Source organism: Ranitomeya imitator, chromosome 6, assembly GCF_032444005.1.
Source record: "Ranitomeya imitator isolate aRanImi1 chromosome 6, aRanImi1.pri, whole genome shotgun sequence".
NCBI classification, from domain to species: Eukaryota; Metazoa; Chordata; class Amphibia; order Anura; family Dendrobatidae; genus Ranitomeya; species Ranitomeya imitator.
In genome coordinates, this window is record NC_091287.1 from 246,494,439 (window position 1) to 246,520,135 (window position 25,697).

Here is a 25,697-nt window from a genome sequence, read left to right on the forward strand (position 1 = left end):
GGGTAAAAGATAGAAAGTTGGTGTCTTGGGGGTCCTGACCGTTAACCCCTCCAGCATTTTCTTATCAATAATACCTTCCTCGTAGGCTCTATTGAGGATCTGTTGTAACCGAGATGAGAAGGAGGATACTGGATTATACGATAATCTAGTGTAGGTATTTTCGTCCATTGACGAAACGCTTCCTTCTCATACTTGTCACATGGCCAGATCACGATATTCCCCCCTTGTCAGCTGGTTTGTATACTACATCCTTATAGGATTGTAGTTCTTTAATAGCCTGTCGTTGTCGATGTGTCAAGTTATCAAATCGATGTCTGGATGATAGTTTTTTAAAATCTTATGACACTAGTCTAGTAAAGATCTTAACAGCTGGACACAGCGACAAGGGGGGAAACCTTGTTGATCTGGGCATGAGAGATGAAGGGAACCTACCTTGATGAGATGTTAATTGTTCATCAAGGAGGTCCTGGAGATTCTGTAATGCCTCCCTCTCAATCTCTGTTAGTGATTCTTGTGTCGATCTCTCTTTTTGATGAAGTTTCCTCAGAACGAGCTTCCGGGAGAAGAGATGCAGATCTTTTAATGCTAAAAAATAGTCAAAAGAATTAGTGGGGCAGAAGGTCAGGCCCCGCCCAAGCACATCCAACTGAATATCTGAAAAAACATGAGATGACAGATTATATACCTGTGGCCCAGTATGATCGACAGTCTGAAATCAGACATGGCACATCAATATTTCTCCCAACAATAAATTGTTCAGGGCTCGCAAAAAGTTGTATGCTAAACACATATCAGATTCTTTGGGACTCCGCAGGGAGATGTGTAACAAGATTGTAGCAGCCCTTGTTTTCCAGTCAGTAATAAATATGTGGAATCTAATGACTGTCATCCAGGCACTGAGGGCTTTTGGGTTAATTTATTAGCACAATGATGAAAGAAATCATTCATAGCGTTTAACATTTAACACAATGTATGTCTCGTAGAATGAAATATGTAAGTGTATGATTTAGAGGCAACATTTCAGTGAATTTTGAGAAATGATTCATTCCAAAAGAAGGAAATTTATTAAATATATGTTACAAATAATCAGATCCTGCCATATAACATCATTGTTCAGCAATTCAAATAAAGCCTTTTCCAGTAGCATGCTGTAAAAAGACAAATTATCATTGGCCTTATTAAAAAATCATATTACAAGTTGAGAACAATTATTATTTTTCATGTCTTAATTCAAAAGATCTATAAATCAACAGTAGTAAATGGTAGTCAAATACGGAAATCTAACTTGAGATTTGATATGTGCCCAAATATGAAATACATAATTTGTTGGATATATCAAATTAGTGCAAGGAAAAAGGTATTTAGGAAAGCCAATGACATTTACATGGGACCACTGAAAGATTAGAGCTCTAGTTGACTGCTCCCGCTAATTCGACAAAAGCTCTCCCATTCAGTATTGAAGTCGTAACAGAGCTTTTGGCGCCATTTTGCCCTACACAAACAATTCTCAAACCTTGAACAGACGATTCGAGGCTATAATCTTTTATGCCAGACTGAATATACCAATGATATGACAAACAATAATAAAGTAGTATACTAATCCTATATCGTATAGCTGCCAAGATCATCCTTTATGTGGATACTATATTTTCGCCAACCGTTAGCCAAACAGTGGACAAACCAACCTATCCATAAAGCAATTAATGTAGTTAGAACCTCATTTGTTAGTTATCTAGTCTTATTCTGCTGTCTATATAACAGGTGGTATTATATATCGTTAATATGAGCAGCTTTATGTGGAATATGGAGGCAGTCCCATTTAGTTCCAATGAAGTATGTACTGTACAGACCTAAGTGGGTTGTACAAAACAAAAAAACATGGCCGTTTTTTCCACCAACAGTGTGACTCCATGTATTTCTACTCTTAAAACTATTCAATATTTTGTATCCATTGAGAACTTCCTGATACTTTTAGTTCCTACTAAATATGGAAACATTCGGTAGACACCTACTGTATCCTGTTCCTCATGATTATCACCTTCTATTGCATCATATTACAATAAAAAAAGTATGCCATTGTTATAAGAATGTCAGTTTACATATTGCACACACTGTTCACATTCATTTAACTTTTACTCTGCGCTGTAAGCAATTGTACTCAGGATTAGTCGTTGATTGTATTCACTTAGTGTTTTTCTTAACATGAATGGTTTGTGCATTTTCGGCTTTCCGTCAGAGAATGTGGTATTTTTTAATATGACCACATGTCTATTTATCCACAGCTACAGTCAAAGAAATTTACAATTAACAAACTGAACATATTTCACACCATTCTGATCCATTTGGTAACTGACTTCAATCAGACTTTTACATATTAGCTTATGTCCATGATATTGACATGTTTTGTGTTTTCTAAAAGGAAGAATATACTGTACTCACTCTATTTTATTCATACACAACCACACATCTGTATGTATATAATTCACACATATAATAAAATAACATTTCATTCTTTAAAAAAACCCTCAAACAACCCAAGACATCGCCATGCTAATAGAAAAGAGTTTGGTTCCTTTCAGCTATCCTATCCCAACCACATGTAGAGCACCATAGCCAATATCATGTTATTTATTCATTGCCATTAATCACATTCAAACTTGTGTGATTTTATAATTTATTTGCCTAAATAATTTTTTTGTAGAACACATCATAGAAATAAACTTTTCATGTTTATATTAAATTAATTCAGCCCCTTTAAATTTTTTAAATTGCTTAGAAATCTTTTCACGCTTTGATAAAACATTATCAGTTAAAATTATTATGATGTACGGATTTAGCCATGTTGGTATAATGAATAGTATTACAATATTTGGGCAGGATGAACATTTTTGCAACTCCACTGTTCTTTAAGTGCTTGAAGGCGTATGCGGGCATAGTATGGCATGTTACATATGCAATGTCATGTATTCCTCCCAAGTCTCAATCTATGATAACTTGATGTTTACAAGTGGGGTTTCTTCTGCATCTAGCTTTGTTTCCAGTTTAAGAACAGGTTTTTCTGAGACTGGGGCAGTTTTCTCTTCTTCCTGGTCTGGCAAAAGTTCAGCTTTATCATCATTCTTTTTCTTCTTCTTCTTAACAGTGACCACTTCAGTGTAGGTGACTTCTGAGATAGGCTCCACTAAGGGACCTTCTGAGATGGATTCAACATCTTCCTTCTCACCTTCTTGACCTTCCGCAGTGGTGCGCTGTTTTTCCTTCTTCTTAATTTTAAATGTTTCTTTATTAGGTGCTGCTTTCACTATGGTCTGCTTGAACCTTTCTCCAGACTGTTTGAGTCTCTCACCAGACTGCCTTATTCTTTCTCTCCTTTCTGGAGTCACTATTCTTGTGCGGATCCGGTTTACTTTTTTTCCAAAATTCTGTTTTGTTTTTTGCATACTCTCCTTAGAAAATGCTTTTTTGATATTATCAATTCGTTGCTTTCCAGATTTTTTCAGCCTTGAGGATCTGGATTCTTGAATTTCGTATTCTTCATCAGAGGAAAGGTCATTTGGTGGGTAGAGTTTATCCCTTAGAAGCCCATCCAGTGACGATTCTTTAGCAACACTCACTTTTGTAGGGCACTCAATATCTTCCTGTTGTAAAATAAAAATGTGAGAGTTTACAATCAGTTCTGGAAGTTAATTAAGCATAATAGATTAATAAGGCATGGGAAGCATAGAAAATAAATACTTGTGGAAAAAAAAATGTAACAGTTGTATATTTTGTTTTGTTTTATTAATTTTAAACCAACATGCAATTTTCAAATTACAGAATAAAAATGTACAGAAACATCTGATGAGATGCTTTATTTGTACATCGGTTTTATACCTGTAACCAGAAAAAATGATTCAATACATGCAAAAACAAAATCATATACGAATAGTGACTGTGAAGGGAGAAGTGCTCAATAGGGTAAAACCATAATATAAGAGGCAGTAAAAACAAGAGGTTTGCTCATCTTGGGTGGTTGTGTGAAGATCTAACCGCTATAAAGGTTTAGATAGCTAGATGCAGCTGACCCGTGACTGGGGAAAAATCCACCAGATGGAAATGACCAAAACAGGATAAAAACATTTAAAAATTGTCTGCGCTGCTGGAAAGAAGTCTCTTGCTGCTACATTCATAGAAGGTTCTTTATTATCCACTACACGATCAATGGCGTACTGACTTGTTTATCAAGTGTAAAAAAAACAACAGGTTATACACACTGGTACATTGAGATAGTTAGAGGGAACCTGTCACCCCCAAAATGGAAGTTGAGCTAAGCCCACCGGCATCAGGGGCTTATCTACAGCATTCTGTAATACTGTAGATAAGCCCCCGATGTATAATGAAAGATGAGATAAGGAGGTTATATTATACTCACCTGGGGGGCGGTCCCGAATGCGGTCCGATCCGATGGGCATCGTGGTTCGGTCCCGGGCCTCCCATCTTCATAGGATGACGTCCTCTTCTTTTCTTTATGCTGCGGCTCCTGCCTAGGCGTACTTTGTCTGCCATGTTGAGGGCAGAGTAAAGTACTGCAGTGCGCAGGCGCTGGGCATCTCTGACCTTTCCCAGCACCTGCGCACTGCAATACTTTGCTCTGCCCTCAACAGGGCAAACAAAGTATGCATGCACCGGAGCTGCGGCGTGAAGACAAGAAGAGGACGTGATTGTAAGAAGATGGGAGGCCCCGGACCGGACTGCGACGCCTGTCGCAGCGGGACCGCCCCTGGGTGAGTATAATCTAACCTCTTTTTCTCATCTTTCAGGTTACATCGGGGGCTTATCTACAGCATTACAGAATGTTGTAGATAAGCCCCTGATGCCGGTGGGCTTAGCTCAACTTCCATTTTGGCAGTGACAGGTTCCCTTTAAAGACCAAAATGGGGGCCAAAAACACTAGGTAACGAAGCACTGAGGGGTTGGGATTCAAATTCTAAAAGAGTCCTGGAAGACGGGAAGGAGGAAAAAAAGTGAGAAGAGTACCAGAAATAATCAATCAAAGAGTTGACGGGAAACATAGAAAAAGAGGAAGAGGGTCTAACTATATAAAATGAACCATTAAACATACCAGCAATGGAAAATTCCTCAAAGATGATTAAGAATTAATTAAAATAATATGTGAAGGAAGCGGAATTAGAACATAGGATAACATATAAAATATAAAAGAGAAAGGGAAGACTAATTGAGCTCTGGCAAAAATTAAGAGATCTCTGCAAAATGTTCAGTTTGTCTGATTTTTCTCTTTATAGGTATATTTTTGAGTAAAATGTAAATTGTTCTTTTATTCTGTAAACTTCTGACAACATGTCTCCGAATATCCAAGCAATAAATTTTGTATTTTTTTTCTGAAAAGGAGAAATTATCAAAATAAAAACAAACAGTGATTTCAGACCTCATATAATGCAAAGAAAACAAGTTCATAATAATTTAGAAACAACAAGAGTTCAGAAATCAATATTTTGTGGAACAACCATGATTTTTAATCACAGCTTTCATGCTTTCCACCAGTCTTTCACACTGTTTCTGGCGCAAAAATGTAAGCAGTTCTTCTTTGTTTGATGGCTTGTGACTATCCATCATCCTCTTGATTACATTCCAGAGGTGTTCAATGGGGTTCAGGTCTGGAGATTGGGCTGCCTATGACAGGGTTTTGATGTGGCGGTGTCTTAATTTTTGCCAGAGCTGTACATAGAGCTATGTTCGCAATTGAATGGAGAGAGGGGAAAAATATAACGCATGGATTGGTGAAGAGGTGGAGGAAACAAAAGGACATGGACAGGACAAAAGGAGAGTCAGTTGGTGAGGAGAGAGCACAGCGCTACAGGTGGCTGACCTGAAAGAAGGCTGAACCAATAGAAGTGTAAAATGGGAGTGTGAGTTCAAGGAAAGAGTTCAAACTACCAAATTGAGAATTCCAGCTTGGATGCAAGATTGCATTTGAAGTCTCCAATGAGAAAGAAACTTTGATAAAGTAGTAGGTAAGAAGACATAAAAATGTTGGGAGTGAAACAAATAAGGAAAATAGTGGTATAGAATGAAAGGGATAAGGAGGAAGTTCTGATTTGAAACACCAAAGTGAGAGGAGAGAATGTGATTGAGGAATAGGAAGAAATAAGCAGACAAGAGGTTTTTTGAGTGCTCTAGTTTAAAATAAATACGTAAGTGATGTAGAAAGTTAAATATGGGGTTTTAAGGAGAAACAGCGGTAGGAAGCGTAAGACGGCAGAAGCCGTGAATTAACGAGAAAACTAATTTTTGAAGGTGTGAAACTAAATAAAAACAGAAATTTATATAAGAAAAATATACATGGGCAGTAGTACAAATAAGTAATGTTGTCTTCTGATAACCTGAGTTGTGCAACATGAACATAAAGTTGTCATAAATATTATACTAATGTTTAAAAAGCTTCTCCTTTCAGCAGAGTGTATATGTGGGTACCCCTCACAGTGCGTTCATGGCAGACACCAGGTTAAAGGAGGATAATGCACATTGAACTATAATATGCGCGGCCCTTTGTTCCCTTGGGAGATAAACTGCTGCCATAGTGGTCTGGCTGCTTTGGGAAGTCAGGAAAGAACAAGTGTTTGGCTGAAGGTAATCTAATGTACATGTTTGGATAAATCTTGTTGGACAGACTGCAGTTCTTCGAAAGGGGCATTTACAGTGCAATAGAAGCGTGAATGAACGTTGTTAAAAACCCTTGCTTAACGATTATTTTGGTGTGCAAATAGGCTGTCGAACACTCTAATAATGAGCAATATGCTCGTTCATTGGGTGAAATGATGTTTTGTGAAGCATAAAAGATCATTGTTCTCAGCAGTGCATGATCCTGTGAAAACAGGACTCGTGCTGCGCATGTGCACTGAATGATCTAGCACAGCTTTGGTCTGCCTGGATAATCCATTCAAACAACCGCAGATTGGTAAAAGTTTACTGAATCAGGCGTATCTTATCGCTGATCAGTCCATGCAAATGAACCTTTATAACAAATCCACAAGGCAACAAAACAGAAATGAATGGTATATTGAAAGCTAAATTGTAAAATTTACACTCATCCTCTGAAAGAAACCAAAATGAATAGCTCACATTACCAGTGGCCTCCAGTGTAGATCTTTCCTTACTTTTTGTTCTCTCTGAATGCTTTCTCTTACAAAAGATTTATATATATCCATGCTCTAAAACTCACTGAATATCACAGGTGGGCAGTGAAACTTAATGCTGCATCTGCAGCCCAGCAGAAGCCAATGACCCACAGTAATCCTGGCCAAAGTGCAGCCCGCAGGCCACATCTGGCCCTTTTAGTTATAATTAACATGTTAATATACATTTTTAGCAGAATTAATTTTAGCCTATTGGTTTGACCCTCCATAATAATCAATTAATTGACCACCCCTGACCTACAGTATCATCATAATAAATCAGAGGCGGACATACCATTGCTGCAACCTGTGGAGCCACAAATTAACCCAAGAGGTAAGGAGTCCCATTTCTACTTCCAAAGCAGCTGGAATTTGGCATTATGATGAGCCATTGGATTGCAAAGGGCCAATGTGCTGTTCTTGCACATGACACTTTTCCGTCTGTGTCTGCCAGTGCAATATATAGTGTAATATTGTTAATATGGTAATTCTGTGGCAAAGATAGTAACTACTCTGATGACTCATAAACATAAAAAATAGCTCTTGTAAAGTTTAGTGAAAAAAAGTTGAATAATTCATGAAGAATATTAAAATAGAGGAGTGTATAGAGGTTGCAGTGCAATTAGAAAAAAGTGCAATATAAGGCGTATTGTGACTAATGGTACCATGCTGATATTGTAACACCCACCAGAGCAAAGTAACCTGAAAGTTATTTCACGACTGTAAGAGAAGCAAGGAATACAATTGTAGGAAAGGATATACTGGTTTAAATAAAGATGGATCAGCATATAAGACAGATTGCAAAAAATTTGAAGGAAAAAAAGATTTTTTCCACAATTTTTTGCTATTTTTATTTTTTATAAAATTTACTTTTTAAGATACTTTAATTACAAATGCAGTACAGAACAAGGGATTGGTGAAATCTGTTGACTTGGAAGTGAAATTGAAGTCATCGTATCTGTAAAATCCCCCTTACATATTAGATAGCTGTCAGTCGAACGATGCTTTGGCCGATCATTCAGCTTACTGACACCAGAGCTGACACTCCCATACACAGGATCGCTCGATCAGACAAGGACTCGAGTGTGCTCTATGTGAAAGCCCCTACTGACACATTGGCTGGAGCCTTATTTCCTGAAGATAATGTGATTGGAAGTCCAAAATTGGATATACTCGATTGACATCTCTCCCGACCCTTAGTTAGCTGGTGCTTCCATATTAAACCTGTCAATATCTGAGGGTTTGACCAACCTAATGTGTATGGGGGGGCTTTAAAACTCAGCTAAAATGATCTGTTACTCACAGTGTTATAGATTAGTCATTACAGTGTCTGCCATTTGATCAGTGCCAGTTTTAGGAAAAGTGGGGCTATGGGAAAAAGTTTAAATGCTCACATATTACACATCACACAGAAGCATTTTGGTTTAATTTACATGTGCTGAGTTCAGGCCGCTAAACGAGCGTGATCGACAATATTGAAGTCGTTCGATGCTTGTTTCCCAGCCTCTTTACACTGGCTGAGGAACAATGATGAGGACAGAACAATCACTAGTGGATCAATCTGTCCCCATACAGTATCATGCTATCAGCAGCATATCTGCAGTTTTCACTGGGCGATGTGCTGCTAAGAACACTGATTTTTGTTCCGGCATAAACAATCCAATCACTGGATGAATAGGCAGCATTTTACTTGTTTAGCATAATACACCCCATAGTCCTCCACATAGTATAATGCACCCCACAGTCATCCATACAGCATAATGTGCAACACAGTTCTCCATATTGTATAATGCACACCCCATAGTCCTCCATATAAAATAATGTGCCCCATAGTCCTTCATATAGTATAATATACTTGCAATAGTCCTTCATATAGTAAAATACACTCCAGTCCTCCATATAGTATAATACACTCCTCGTAGTCCTCCATATAGTATAATACACTCCCCAATGTCCTCTATATAGTATAATACACTCCCAGTCCTCCATATAGTATAATACGCTCCCCATAGTCCTCCATATAGTATAATACACTCTTTCATGGTGTACAATGCAGCCCCCATAGAATATACTGCAGACCCTTCATAGGGTATAATGCACCCCCCATAGAATATAATGAAGCCCTCTCACAGGGTATAATACAGTCCCCATAGAATATAATGCAGCCCCCCTCATAGGGTATAATGCAGCCCCCCATAGAATATAATACAGCCCCTCTCATATAGTATAATGCAGCCCCCATAGAATGCAATGTAGCCCCATCATAGAGTATAATGCAGCCCCTCACAGAATATAATGTAGCCCCCTCATTTAGTATAATGTAGCCCTCATAGAATATAATGTAGCCCCCTCATAGAGTATAATGCAGCCCCCCATAGAATATAGCAAAACCCCATCATAGGCTATAATGCAGCCCCCCTCATATGGTATAATGCAGCCCTCCATAGAATATAATGTATCCCCTTCATAGAGTATAATGCAGCCCCCATAGAATATAATGCATCCCCCTCATAAGAGTATAATGTAGCCCCCCTCATAGAAGATAATATATATATATTAATATATATAAAAATAAAATACTTACCTCTCCTCCTTGCTCCCTGCTGCTCCAGTCTGCACTGCTGTCTGCCCAGCACACTGCATGGTGTGCCAAGAAGTGCCACTGTGTCAGAGGCAGAGGGGGATGATGGGGGAGGGAACATCATCTGACGCTTTCTCCTCCATTTTTGCTTTCAACTGTATCAGCATCTATGCGGCACCCATAACGGCTGTGTGGTGGGCCGCTATTAGCGGTGCAACACTGGCTGGGGGCCCCTGGGGAGCGGGGGCCCTAGAAATATTCATTTCTCTTAAGTAGCGGCACACGTGACCGCCAGCAGCAGCAGGAAGCCGGCTCCTTACACTGCGCGCTACAGAAGAGCAGTGAATACTCACTCTTTGCATGCACAGTCCCGGTGAGTATTCTGGCAGCTGTGCTCTGCTTGAGAGCAACACATAATGTCCCTGCCATGCGCTGCTTGCAAGCATAAAGCAGTTGCTGGCACTGGAGCAGGACACTGCGAGGGAGCTTCGAGTAGGTAAGTTTAATGTTTTTTTTTTTAAATGTTTTCTGATGGGGCTATGCATACCAGGATGGAGATGGGAGTGGGGGCCAATTATCAGGATGGGGCCATGCATACCAGGGCCAGGGGTTGGGGGAAATCAAACCAGAATAGGGATGGGGCCCTAAATACTAGGATAGAGATGGGGCCATGCATACCAGGATAGGGATGAGGGGGCCATGCATACCAGGATATGGATGAGCAGCCATGCATACTAGGATGAGATGGGGGCCTTGCATACCAGGATGGGGATGGGGCCATGCATACCAGGGTAGGGATGATTGGGCCATGTGTATCAGGGTGGAGATGAGGGGACCATATATACCAGGATAGGGGATATTAAGTACAGAATTGATGACATTTTTTGCTTCAATTTTATTTTCCTAATTTACACCTCTAAAATCTAAGTGTGTCTTATGATCCAGTGCGTCTTATAGTCTGAAAAATAAGGTACAAAATGAAGTCCATCCACCAATTAAAAAGCCAAGAGGTGGATGTACAGGCAAAATATCCAAGTCAACAAGTCTGCTCATCACAAGGTCTATCAGTTCTGGCGTGACACACATGGCAGTGAAGGTGGCTCGTATGTTTCGTAATAGATTACACATGTCCATGCAAGCACAGTGTGATGCACATTACACAAGACTGGAATGGTGACCCATTTGTTGGCTCGAGTTTGCAGAGAAGTACAAAAAGAAAAGTAGAAAATTTGAAATGGGTGATTTGGAGACATTACTTGAAAATCAAAAGACTAGGCTCTGAGGGATGCAAATGGGTCTGGAAGAAACAAGGAAAAAAGGGCTAACCAATCATGAAATTGAAGGAACCGCAAAGTTCGGTGGAGGAAGCCTGATGATATGTGGTTGTTTCCCAGCCAAAGGCATTGGATACTTGATTAGGATTGATGGTGGTAGCAATGCTGGGCTATATGTGAGTACAAGACAAGTTACTTTGTACACTTGAGTAGTATGGGTATGAAAGGACAATATAGTGTTCTAGCAGGACAATGACCCGAAGCATACATTGAGACTGGCAAATAAATGGTTCAATGACAATGAAGTAGAGGTGCTGGATTGGCCCCCTCTGTTCCCAGACCTCAATCCAATCAGACACTTGTGGGTAGAGTTGAAAAAAAAGCATTATGCATACCCAAGTGAGTCAACCAGTTTTTACCAACTTTGGGAACGTGTAGAACCTGGGATCAGATTTCGGTTGAGACATGCTTGAATCTGATGGAGAGCTTTTCCAGAAGGATTCAGGCAAAGGTAGAATTAAAAAGTAATAAAATTTAGATTTTTAGGTGCAAAACCATAACAATGCAGTGACATGACAAAAATCTGCATAACTAATTATATGCTAAATAGTTGCTAATTAAATTCATGTATGAGATAGCCAAGATGATGCTAGTGTCATGTTCGAAGCAGTTGTGGATGGTGAGATATGGAGCCTGAAAATTTCAAAACATTGTTATCCTTTAGCTCATTAGTGTAACTGGCTTGGTCATCACCCACTCAGTTGTTTAGATGACTCTAAAGTTGTATGCCCCCAAATGACCCACATCATACATACAGCCACTGCGAAAGTAAACCAAACTTCTGATCTGGCTCTTTCTGTAATAATATTGCTCCAATACTGCTGTTTGGTCCTGGGATACACATAAAATAAATAAAAGCTGTTGTGTATTATTTTTCTACCCTTTCAAGGTTGAAGAGATAGTTAATTATTAGAAAAATGTGGAAGCTTTCTTCTAAACAATTTGCCAGTTTCAGTATTTTGCGATCTACTGTTATTTATTACAGGAGACTTGAAACAGTAACACAATTTGACATAACTGACCAAATAGCTCTCCCACTATGAAAGAGCCAAGTATGAAGTCCAAGGAAGTATAGCTGCAAAATGATATAGCTTGGTGACCCGAGTGAATGAATGATATAATGTATAGAAGGGAGGGTGCCATCAGAAGATTATCTATTCTTTCAATTAAGCTTTTCATTTATAAAAAAAAAAAATAATAATTTTTTTTCCTCAAATTTTTCATCTTATTACTTTTATAAAAAATATATTTTATAATATATTAAATTGTGCAATTTCCATTCAGGCTACTAAGGGCAAAATTTGTTCTATAGAGATAACTTTTTAGAAGTAACGGTAATTTTATTAACGTCACAGGCAAAATTACAATGAAGGGTATTGCCTATATGCAGACAATGGAAGATCACACTATCCAAAAGGGTCTTTTTTCCGGCGGGATCCCCCTCCTCGGCCATCCCCTGAGCTGGTAAGCTAATCTGTTACTTTCCACCAATGTTTTCTATATTGCGCTCAGTGTGACCCGTTCGGATCACTGTGCTATTTACCGCTGATTAGCTTGCTACTTTACTTGGGTACAGCACACTTTGTGCTTTTCAGTTTTATACGCAATAACTGCTTAGTGTCGGGCGCCTTGAGGAGTGGGTTCTCCCCCCCCTACCTCTGTTATCTGTTGGAACTTATATACCCTGTATATTACTGATATTTTTAATGTTTGTATTAATAAAGAGCTGTTTATCCATATGCTCCGGTTTCTCCTATTTTCTTATGTGTATTATATGGAGCGGATTTGATCCGTCTGGTCTTTCTTAACACACTTGTGTTTTGTCCAGACTGATATGATTTTGGGATTTGTAGTATTATGAAGAGAAATGTGGCTGATAATTATAGGGGTAGCTAACGATTTGGCAAGTAAACGAAATAAAGGAATTTAGAATTTTGGGCTTCTGTCACATGATGGAAAACAAATATTGCTGATGAGCTACACTGACTTTAATCAGGACTTTTGGGTTTCTGTCATGGTATCAACTATTTTACTCAAAATAGAGCATTAAGCTGTGCTATTTTTTCCGGCATATTTGACAGTTCTGTACAATTTACTGTACTGTCAAATGTCAGAGTTGATCACTGCTAGAAATAATGCTTCTAGAGCTCCAGCATTAGATGGAGTATGCCACATTATTTTTCTCTTTGTTAAAAGTTGTATGGAATCTGTCAGAAAAATCCCGTATACAAAATTGGAAGTATCTGGAAATACAGTAAGATACTATACATGGCCATGTGCATTAATATTTTTTTTTAGGTGTGAGGGTGAAGGTAATTTAAGCTGAGGGCATCATTCAGACATTTGTCCATTTCTTGTACATGGAAAAAAATTGAGTGATTTTTTATCAGTGTTAGGTCAGGGTTAGGTCCGTTTCTTCAATCAAGGTTTCATCAGTTTTTCTCAAATGCAAACAAAATAATAAAAAATCTAAGCTTGTCCTACCCATTAAAAGGTAAAGAAATGTACATCCAAGGGCTTTCCAATTTGACTTCAATCAAAAATGGAAAAATCTTCCATTTTGTTTCAATTTTTAGAGACACTTAGGCCGTGTTCATCAAAGGGATCAAATGTCACTAGCGACTTTTGGCATTCTCAGGCCAGTTTCGCACAGATTTTCCAAAATTGGCAGAGCTCAAGAAGGATAGGGGTATACTTCTATAGCCACTCTAATTCACAGCAAGCTGTGGTGCTTTTTATACCAGAAATCTTATTACAGGCTTTGAATGGAGTAAGGTTTGTGGCAAGGTGCATGTCATTCATCAGATGGTCCTAATATATTAACATAGTAACATAGTAACATAGTTAGTAAGGCCGAAAAAAGACATTTGTCCATCCAGTTCAGCCTATATTCCATCATAATAAATCCCCAGATCTACTTCCTTCTACAGAACCTAATAATTGTATGATACAATATTGTTCTGCTCCAGGAAGACATCCAGGCCTCTCTTGAACCCCTCGACTGAGTTCGCCATCACCACCTCCTCAGGCAAGCAATTCCAGATTCTCACTGCCCTAACAGTAAAGAATCCTCTTCTATGTTGGTGGAAAAACCTTCTCTCCTCCAGACGCAAAGAATGCCCCCTTGTGCCCGTCACCTTCCTTGGTATAAACAGATCCTCAGCGAGATATTTGTATTGTCCCCTTATATACTTATACATGGTTATTAGATCGCCCCTCAGTCGTCTTTTTTCTAGACTAAATAATCCTAATTTCGCTAATCTATCTGGGTATTGTAGTTCTCCCATCCCCTTTATTAATTTTGTTGCCCTCCTTTGTACTCTCTCTAGTTCCATTATATCCTTCCTGAGCACCGGTGCCCAAAACTGGACACAGTACTCCATGTGCGGTCTAACTAGGGATTTGTACAGAGGCAGTATAATGCTCTCATCATGTGTATCCAGACCTCTTTTAATGCACCCCATGATCCTGTTTGCCTTGGCAGCTGCTGCCTGGCACTGGCTGCTCCAGGTAAGTTTATCATTAACTAGGATCCCCAAGTCCTTCTCCCTGTCAGATTTACCCAGTGGTTTCCCGTTCAGTGTGTAATGGTGATATTGATTCCCTCTTCCCATGTGTATAACCTTACATTTATCATTGTTAAACCTCATCTGCCACCTTTCAGCCCAAGTTTCCAACTTATCCAGATCCATCTGTAGCAGAATACTATCTTCTCTTGTATTAACTGCTTTATTAAGAGCATCTGACTCCAACATGTCCACTTATAAACACTAATATCAGCAGCAATAGTCTTGTTGAATCAGGGCCTTAGTCTTCAAAAAACCACAGACATGCGAACAGCCCCACAGACTATAATGAGTACGTATTCTATACATATTCCACATGGGTAGAACATGTAAATGAATGTCTGAATGAGGCCTAATTTGGTTAAAGGCTAAACTGTAACAAGTATAAAAGAAACAATTGAACCATAACAATTTACGGTATGTATACTTTATGTGCATGTTAGTCCAGAATCAGAAACAGCACTAAATGTATTGCTTTCTTAATATTATTACACACACTAGAACTTATCAAAATCGTTGTGGTTTATAAAGAAATCAAACTAGACTTTTGTAAGTCCTCTACACTCCTAAAATGAATGATGGACTAGGATTCCCTAGTGTGGCTAAATGATATAAAGCTGCCACTATTTCCCAGCGAGCTTTGTTATGCAACTATTCACATATGTCTATGTGGCCATGACTATTCCAGAAATGCACCCCTTTCCGACTCATCCATACTGCGTCTCCATACCTACCTTCGGTATCAGACTACATCATTCCCTTAAGATTCCAACTTTAAGTTGGCTGTGGCCAAACAAATTCCACAAAATGTGTCAGTTACTCACGCTATCCCACACATGGATGCTTTTTTGAGGAGATACAAGAAACTAAAAATGACCTGAGGCTTAAAAATGGGATCTCCTTTTTGTATTACTACAGAAACATTCTCCATACACTCTCTGCTTTTGAGATGACTAGTTATTCTAGTCCAAATGCAAAAGCCTAATTTCCCTCCTTTATAAATAAATTATAGCCCACCCTAAGTCTCTCTACAAGCGTATATCAATAAATGTCATCAAGACCTTGGAATAACCACTTATAATGCCAATCATCAATCCATATGGATTTCAGTCTCCTATTGCACTGTGAATATTACCGCCATGACAACAGCATATAAAGCCCCTATGTAATGGTACCTAGTCTCCAGTTGCACAGCACATGCAGTGCCACATAAACCGGCTTCATGTTTTAGAGGATGTTCATTAGAATATGTTCTACATACATACATACATGGTGGTTCTGCCCCAATCTGACCAGATTCTGGAGCTTGGTCTTTGGTCTCTTATAATATGCGAAAACCCAAAAGTGGCCTGTATACATTTAAAAGCTGCCTTCCTTAACTCATCCCAATGTAAACTCTTCACTGTTCCTTTACTAGCTGCCAGACAAATGCACATTCTTAGAAAAGGTCAGCTTATAATAATAATAATAATAATTTTATTTATATAGCGCCAACATATTCCGCAGCGCTTTACAAATTATAGAGGGGACTTGTACAGACAATAGACATTACAGCATAACAGAAATACAGTTCAAAACAGATACCAGGAGGAGTGAGGGCCCTGCTCGCAAGCTTACAAACTATGGGGAAAAGGGGAGACACGAGAGGTGGATGGTAACAATTGCTTTAGTTATTCGGACCAGCTATAGTGTAAGGCTCAGGTGTTCATGTAAAGCTGCATGAACCAGTTACCTGCCTAAGTATGTAGCAGTACAGACACAGAGGGCTAATACTGCATAAAGTGTATGAGAACATGATGCGAGGAACCTTTTTTTTTTTTTTTTTTTTAATTATAAATAGGCCACACAGGGATCAGCTTGATAATTTCTGCCCGAATGAGTATCTTACCAGTAGCCTCCCCAACTCCAGATACTAATTTATAGAAGATTTGACTCTTATGGTCTTATGGATTTGCTAATCTATCTCCAAATCTTCCCAACCCTATAAAGGCACAGGGCCTTGCGAATAATAAATACTACCAAAACTGGGAGGGGGCCCTATCACATCTTCACAGTTTATTATCTAGATAATTTCTTAAAGTGTTATTCCAATTTCTGTCTTTCATGTCCGAGACGGGAATAACTGCTGCAAGGAACCAGCCAAGATGTGGGTTATAAGTAACAACCAAATACAGCTGCGTGACTCGGTTTTCGTAACTTCTATAGAAATGAATGTGAGTTACGGAGACAGTGTAGTAAAGCGAGCTATGCTGTTAGGGTACGTGCACACGATGAGGATTTTGCTGTGGATCGGCAGCGTTTTCGCAGCTGCGGATCCGCAGCAGTTTCCCATGAGTTTACAGTACAATGTAAACCTATGGGAAACAAAAAACGCTGTGCACATGCTGCAGAAAAAAACACGCGGTTTACATTCCGCAGCATGTAATTTCTTTCTGCAGATTCCGTAGCGGTTTTACAACTGCTCCAATAGAAATCCGCAGTTGTAAAACCGCAGTAAAACTGCGGCAAATCTGCGGTTTTCCACTGCGGATTTATCAAATCTGCTGAAATCTGCTGCGGAAAAATCCGTAGAGGACCAGAATACGTGTGCACATAGCCTTAGTGGAAATCTTGAGTTGCAGAAACAGTGTAGTTCGCTGTGCTATCCTGTTTACTTAATTCACATTAATTTCTATAAAAGTTATGCAAACAGGATAGTGAAGCTGTGTTCAACTGTTTTTGTACCTAGAAGCAATGTCTCCGCCATGAATGGTAATGATGGGACATAGAATGTAGAATGTAAGTCCGCAAGGAGAAGGTCTTCTCCCCTCTGTACCAGTCTGTCACTGTAAATTTGTTTACTGTAAATGATATCTATAACTCTGTATGTAACCCCTTTCTCATGTACAGCACCATGGAATTAATGGTGCTATATAAATAAATAATAATAATAATAATAATAATGGGACACACCCTTTAACTTCTTCCTTATGAATATATCAATTTTATTCTTTGACTGTAAATTGCTCTGCACAACCTGCCTTAACGTAAGTCTTCTTGAGTTCGACTTGACCGTCACTTTATGATTAGCTAAACTTGACTGTATGTTTCACAATTTAATTCTCAATCTGCAAAAGTTAATGTTAATATGAATATCAGTTTTTTTCTTATCTGTGCTAAAATGTTACTCTAAAATTTATGAGAAAATTAAAAAAAAAATTGAAGATATTTTTTAAAGTTCAGATGATGTATAGCAGAGATACCATCAAATCATATAGGTTGGAAATAATGGAAGCCTAAATATGGTCACCCGAAAGACAGGCTGAGCTTGTCACATCATACATCAGAGTTGCATCATAATTTTTATATTACATAAAAACTAAGTCAAATGTATGTGTTTTTTTAACACACAAAAAATGGACTAAAATATATTATTTCTTAGTAAGGCTCCTACCAAATATGGCGGAAAGATAACTGCGTTTTTCTCTCTGTGCTATATATATGCATATTTATATTTATATGGCTTTAACTGTCTCATGTTACCATTCATCACGGCAACAAATAGGGCAAGCTGGTCAGCAGTTAATTCTTCTCAGCCTGGTGATGAAAATGAGTGCATCTAAATATAGAATACATGATCAGAACCTTTCCCCCATATACTGACTGCAAAACAGTCACATGCCATTGGTCCCAAGTTACAAGTTGCTTAAAGTTATATTTTTTATAGGCTTTATTGTAGCCTAAAATATGTTTTAGACTTGCAAAAAAAGTGTGAAAAGATGTAAGAATTGCAAGCTAATAAATAAAAATGTGGAATATCATAATATAAAAAAAATAGAAATACTCTTTAAAACTGAATTCTCTGAACAGTTTTTTGCAAGATGAGATATAATCCTCACAAAGCATTCAACTTCAACCCCTGACAATTGAGTTGGTTTCATTACCTGGAAAATGACAACTCTAAATTTGTTCTTTCTCAGCATCTCCTCCTGCTTGGATTCTACTTTTAGGACCTGGTCACTCTGTTTATCGACCCGAGATCTTACATCTTTCACATTGGAGCTTACTTTACGGGTCTTCTCAAGTAATTTGTTAACAGTGTAGGTGGTATTGCTGTGCGCCTGTGCAAGCTTCAGTAGGTCAATCTGGATCGTCTTGATGGCATTCTCCATTTCTCTGTGACGTTCTTCAATTCTTTTCTGGCTGGCTTGCACAGTCTCCACAATGGTAGCTACTTTGTCAAGAACAGTAACAATTGTTAAGGCAGAATCGTGGTCTTCATCATCTTCAGATACAACTGACAAACGGTTGAGGTTAATGCTATCAGGAGTCGTTTCACGATGATCCATGATGAGATGTTTGCAGGAGCTGAAGTCCTCAGGGTACTGTTTGGGACTTGAGAAGCAATTCTGGCATCGGAGCAGAGAGACAGCTGCCTCAGTAGACCTTCAACATGAAATGGAAAGCTCCACCCCAGGAGGCTGGGAAGACATTTATAACTACTCATCGTTCAAGCACTGTGGTGAACATACCTCATGAAATAGCAAACCACTAAAATTAGGAAGCATGCTCTGAGTAATAAATCCATGAAAGAAAATACTGTGGACTAGTTAACTGAAATATCCAGACCATCTGTTGAATGAGGGTGAATGAATAAGGTATTAGAACTGGTTAGCATGGTGTATAAAAACACTATCTTACTGCGACCTGTACCCAAATCAAGTTGTTATGTCTTCCAGTACATATTTTAACATGATCCCTATCAAATATTCAGTGCAGCATACACATCCATTGACATAAAGCTGGCTAGCTATTTAGGGTAGGCATCATTACTACGGTATCTATTAAAAAACATTCTGCACTGAGGGGAAAACATTTTTTTTTATTAAAGCAGCCTTTTATTTTTGTAATGGTGTTCAAATAAACATATGTATGCTGATCAACAGTTTCAAATTTTATTTTACATGAATTTTAACATTTATCTAAATGTAACAAAAGTATTGTGCGGACCTTAATGTAAGAGCCAAGGAAATATTTTCTCCCAGTAGTATTAAATGCTATATTTTGTATTAAAAAAGGAAGGAGTTCTTTTTCAAGGGTCTGTGATGGCATGGGAGCAATGGGGATTGTTTGTGTGGTGCCTATTTTTTGGTGCCCAATTATCGTGTTTTACTTCAATGGTGTAGAAAATACAGATAGTCACAGACACAATCAACTAAAAATAAATAAAAAGATAATACAAAACAGTTACAGGTAATGACACCACAGAACAATGCACCTACTGCAATCCCTGGCCCCTGAAGACAGACTCCCTAATTTCAGGATTAGAAACCATAGAACATATTTAACGTGTTACCACTACTCACAGAATACAATTCACATATCATGCGATAGCCAGTGTTTTAAAAAAAATGTCCATAACTAATTCTATAAAACATTGAAATATCTATTAAACACAGTGTCTTCTATGAAGCTTGGTAAGAAAAAAAACTGTAAACATTGTTACCTTTAGCTCATGCCTGGTTTGTAGGGTATTTCTTACATAGTTTTCAGGTTTGTTCATTATCTACAACCACAGGAGGCCTGAGCCTGTGTTCCATAGGAGCAACCAATCTTGGGGATGTAGTGAACATTTCATCCGCCATTTTTTTTTCAAGACATTGGAGGTTCAGGTTCGATTTACAGTCTTTTCTCACACTAAAGTATCACATATCAGTTTACAAAATGTATCCCGAAATAATTTTTATTATACTTTATCGACCTTTGACCTTTCCTCAGTTAACACATTTTTGCCCAATTTGTGGCTGGAACCCAAATGCTATTAAAAATTGAGATGTTGTTAGAACAAAATATGGGTGACTAACCACCATGCGAAAGCACACACAGAAAAATACTAAAATGCATTTGTTGGAAAAAGAATATAAAAACAAAAAAAAAAAAACAAGAAACATAATGAAAGCTGTATCAGTCCATTGCTGCCAGAGCTGATGTTTTGCACGTACAACAGACAACCAACAAAGCTAAACTATAAAATGTCCAAAAATAAGGCCTCTGAAATAAATATTTCCATTCTTTAAAAAAAGATATAATAAAAATGTACAGCACATGGTCAATGTAAGTATAAAAAATAAACAAGAAGAATACAGAAAAAAACACTGAGGCTACACCATCCGGGATGAAGCATCTGAAGTGAAGTGACCAAGATTTTGCTTCTGTCGACGTCCTCTGTTGTTTTTCGGACATTTCCTGTAAGTGAAAACAGTCTTTTAAGTAACATTATTGTATTAAAAACAGTCTTCAGAAGTAACATACATAATACTGAGCAATCACATAGCTAAAGCAGTGCATACATCTGTCCTAGTATCACGGCACAAGGAGCTCTAGAGCTTTTCTACACCTAGGCTGTTTGCTTGATATAAACCAAGGGCCCCAAACATGTGGTCCGTGAGCACCAGAGATCCAGAGACAATCGCAGCCAGTTCCAGTGGGCGGCCACTGCTTCTTTTCAGCTGAATATGCATGCTAGGACACACATTCAATTGAAATGTATCGCGGCATAGAAATCAGCTGACTGCACCACAAGACCAGCCACCGGCAATTCAAAGGCTTGCAGCTGACATCGGCGCGCACGTTGCGGACAGGGTATGACGTCACTGCCGTGCGCCGCCTTGGCTGTGGAGCAGAAGAGAATGTGGTTCACCGTGGTAGCAGGGACAGGTGAGAAGAATCCTTTTCTTTATTTTTCTTATTAATGTGTATGTGAAGAGCAGCATAATTGGGGACTTTATTACAAGATGGGGACTGGGATGGGTCAATACTATAAGATGGGGACCAGGATGAAACATAACTACAAGATAGAGATATTACTACAAGATGGAGTATTTCCCGAGTATTTTTTAGTGCTCGGGGATTTAGTTTTCATCGCCTCAGCTGAATGATTTACAGCTACTAGCCAGCATAAGTACATGTGGGGGTTGCCTGGTTGCTAGGGAATCCCCACATGTAATCAAGCAGGCTAGTAGCTGTAAATCATCCAGCTGCGGAGAAAAAACTAAATCCCCGAGCACTAAAAAATACTCGGAAGGCACCAGAGCGTGCTCGGGAAATCTCGAGTAACGAGTATATTCGCTCATCACTAGTTGTCATTTTCTGAGACCCCAAACTTTTTATTTTTCTGTTAATGGAGCTGTGTGAGAGCTTGCTTTTTGTGCCCTGAACTGAGATTTTTATTGATAATATTTTGGGGTATAGATGACATCTTAATAACTTTTTATTGCTTTTTGGGGGGCGGAAATGCAATGACCAAGCAATGGCAATGTTTGCCTTATGTTTTTTTTTCTTTTAATGTATGGTTTCAATCATTAGAAATTTTCATAGATCTGACCTTTTTTGGACATGATGATACCATACATGTGAGATATGTGTCCAAATATATTATTATTATTATTTATTGTTATAGCGCCATTTATTCCATGGCGCTTTACATGTGAGGAGGGGTATACATAATAAAAACAAGTACAATAATCTTAAACAATACAAGTCATAACTGGTACAGGAGGATAGAGGACTCTGCCCCCGAAGGTTCGCAATATTGGGCACATATCTCACATATCTATCATCTGTGTATGTATATATATATATATATATATATATATATATTTATTATTATTATTATACATTTTTATAGCGCCATTTATTCCATGGCGCTTTACATGTGAATACGAGGCAAATATAGACAAATACATTAAACATGAGCAGATAACAGGCACACGGGTACATAAGGAGGGAGGACCCTGCCCGTGAGGGCTCACAGTCTGCAGGGGATGGGTGATGAAACACTAGGAGAGGGTAGGGCAGGTTGCGCGGCGGTTCAGTAACTTCAGGATCACTGCAGGCTGTAGGCTTGTCGGAAGAGATGAGTCTTCAGGTTCTTTTTGAAGGTTTCTATGGTAGGCGAGAGTCTGATATGTTGGGGTAGAGTTCCAGAGTATGGGGCAAGCACGGGAGAAGTCTTGGATGCGCTTGGGGGAAGAAGAGATGAGAGGGGAGTAGAGAAGGAGGTCTTGAGAAGATCGGAGGTTGCGTGTAGGTAGGTACCGGGAGACCATGTCACAGATGTATGGAGGAGAAAGGTTGTGGATGGCTTTGTATGTCATTGTGAGGGTTTTGAACTGGAGTCTCTGGGTGATATGAAGCCAGTGAAGGGCTTGACATAGGGGAGAGGCTGGGGAATAGCGGGGAGACAGGTAGATTAGTCGGGCAGCAGAGTGTAGGATGGATTGGAGCGGTGCCAGAGTGCTAGAGGGGAGTCCAGAGAGTAGGAGGTTGCAGTAGTCGAGGCGGGAGATGATAAGGGCATGCACTAGCGTTTTTGCGGTGTCGCGGTCAAGGAAAGCACGGATCCGGGAAATATTTTTGAGTTTGAGACGGCAGGAGGAGGCAAGGGCTTGGATATGTGGCTTGAAAGAGAGGGCAGAGTCGAGGATCACCCCGAGGCACCGGGCGTGTGGGACTGGGGAAAGTGAGCAGCCATTGACATTGATGGATAGGTCTGGTGGAGGGGTAGAGTGAGATGGGGGAAAGATGATGAATTCTGTTTTGTCCATGTTCAGTTGTAGAAAGCGAGCAGAAAAGAAGGCTGAAATAGCAGACAGACAGTGCGGGATTTTTGTAAGTAAGGAGGTGAGGTCAGGTCCGGATAGGTAGATCTGCGTGTCATCAGCGTAGAGATGGTACTGCATACCATGGGACTCTATGAGCTGTCCCAAGCCAAAAGTGTAGATGGAGAAGAGTAGGGGTCCTAGAACAGAGCCTTGAGGAACACAGACTGACAAGGGGCGAAGTGAGGAGGTGGTGTGGGGGAGGGAGACACTGAATGTTCGGTCTGTCAGATATGATGAGATCCAGGAAAGGGCCAAGTCTGTGATGCCAAGAGATGAGAGAATTTGTAGCAAAAGTGAGTGGTCCACAGTGTCAAAGGCAGAAGACAGGTCCAGGAGAAGGAGGACAGAGTAGTGTCGCTTGCTCCTGGCAGTTAGTAGGTCGTTGGTGACTTTAGTTAGGGCAGTTTCAGTTGAGTGATGGGAACGGAAGCCTGATTGTAACCGATCAAAGAGGGAGCAGGAGGAGAGGTGGGAGGACAGTTCAAGATGGACGTGTTGCTCCAGCAATTTGGAGGCATAAGGGAGAAGAGATATCGGGCGATAGCTAGACACAGATATATATATATATATATATATATAGCAACAGTCAAACTCAGCCACAAAGGTGAGGTTGTGGAAGACAATAATTTCATGTCACTGGTCATACACATCACAAGACTGAGACACACGCTAATTAAACTGCATTAGCAAAGACTTCTCTGGCAAAGATTTCAAAGGCCAGGGTTTTAAGAGTTCAAGTTCATTTGAAAAAGCACAAAGAAATGGGCAACATTGAGAACCATAGACACAGAGGTCGGTAAAGGAAACTTTGACCAGCAGTGCAATCAGCTCAAAACTTTCAGCAACAAATGGGACATGGAAAAATTTAGGACAAAAAGTCATACCTTTGACATGAAAACAAGGTAATCCAATGCCTCCCAACTTTTAATGAACGCAAAGAAAGCAGCAAATTTTAGGCCACATCCCTGACTACACCCATTCACAACTAGTCACACCCATATCCCCACCTCACTCACTCCCATTTAGCACTGCTGATCACACTGTTTCACAAACAATAATTATAAACTGGTCACGCAGTGCTCCATACTGTATAATGGCCCCACATGATGCTCAATACTGTATAATGGCCACACATGATGCTCAATACTGTATAATGGCCACACAATGCTCCATACTGTATAATGGCCCCACATGATGCTCAATACTGTATAATGGTCACACAGTGCTCCATACTGTATAATGGCCCCACATGATGCGCAATACTGTATATTGGCCACACAGTACTCCATACTGTATAATGGCCCCACGTGATGCTGCGTACAGTATAATGGCCACACAGTGCTCCATACTGTATAATGGCCACACATGATGCTCAATACTGTATAATGGCCACACAGTGCTCCATACTGTACAATGGCCCCACATGATGCTGTGTACAATATAATGGCCACACAGTGCTCCATACTGTATGATGGCCCCACATGATGCTCAATACTGTATAATGGCTACACAGTGCTCCATACTGTATAATGGCCCCACATGATGTGCAATACTGTATAATGGCCACACAATGCTCCATACTGTATAATGGCCCCACATGATGCTCAATACTGTATAATGGTCACACAGTGCTCCATACTGTATAATGGCCCCACATGATGCGCAATACTGTATATTGGCCACACAGTACTCCATACTGTATAATGGCCCCACGTGATGCTGCGTACAGTATAATGGCCACACAGTGCTCCATACTGTATAATGGCCACACATGATGCTCAATACTGTATAATGGCCACACAGTGCTCCATACTGTACAATGGCCCCACATGATGCTGTGTACAATATAATGGCCACACAGTGCTCCATACTGTATGATGGCCCCACATGATGCTCAATACTGTATAATGGCTACACAGTGCTCCATACTGTATAATGGCCCCACATGATGTGCAATACTGTATAATGGCCATACAATGCTCCATACTGTATAATGGCCCCACATGATGCTCAATACTGTATAATGGTCACACAGTGCTCCATACTGTATAATGGCCCCACATGATGCGCAATACTGTATATTGGCCACACAGTACTCCATACTGTATAATGGCCCCACGTGATGCTGCGTACAGTATAATGGCCACACAGTGCTCCATACTGTATAATGGCCACACATGATGCTCAATACTGTATAATGGCCACACAGTGCTCCATACTGTACAATGGCCCCACATGATGCTGTGTACAATATAATGGCCACACAGTGCTCCATACTGTATGATGGCCCCACATGATGCTCAATACTGTATAATGGCTACACAGTGCTCCATACTGTATAATGGCCCCACATGATGTGCAATACTGTATATTGGCCACACAGTGCTCCATACTGTATAATG

General features: G+C 39.6%; 2 protein-coding genes across 2 annotated transcripts in view; both read right to left on the minus strand.

Annotated features, from left to right (window-relative positions):
• Positions 1–1,041: 1,041 nt before the first annotated feature.
• CAVIN4 (caveolae associated protein 4) lies at positions 1,042–19,102 on the minus strand. The gene is made up of 2 exons (XM_069730571.1): positions 18,577–19,102; positions 1,042–3,638 (listed from the first exon to the last, which is right to left on the minus strand). The coding sequence occupies exons 1-2, from the start codon at positions 18,979–18,981 to the stop codon at positions 2,985–2,987; spliced, it is 1,059 nt and encodes a 352-aa protein (XP_069586672.1). The 5' UTR covers positions 18,982–19,102; the 3' UTR covers positions 1,042–2,984.
• A 471-nt stretch (positions 19,103–19,573) lies between these two features.
• The window catches only part of TMEFF1 (transmembrane protein with EGF like and two follistatin like domains 1), a 262,625-nt gene continuing 256,501 nt past the window's right edge, over positions 19,574–25,697 (minus strand). Inside the window, exon 10 of the mRNA XM_069730570.1 lies at positions 19,574–20,878. Coding sequence (XP_069586671.1) covers positions 20,794–20,878 — 85 coding nt within the window. The 3' untranslated portion in view covers positions 19,574–20,793. The remainder of the gene's footprint in view (positions 20,879–25,697) is intronic.

What these genes read in the sequence shown, in the direction of transcription:
- CAVIN4 (XM_069730571.1), bottom strand. Translation starts at nt 18,981, where the DNA reads ATGGATCATCGTGAAACGACTCCTGATAGCATTAACCTCAACCGTTTG. An exon ending in TTAGAGTTGTCATTTTCCAG is followed by an intron (nt 3,639 to 18,576) that starts GTAATGAAACCA and finishes ATTTTACAACAG; the next exon opens with GAAGATATTGAGTGCCCTAC.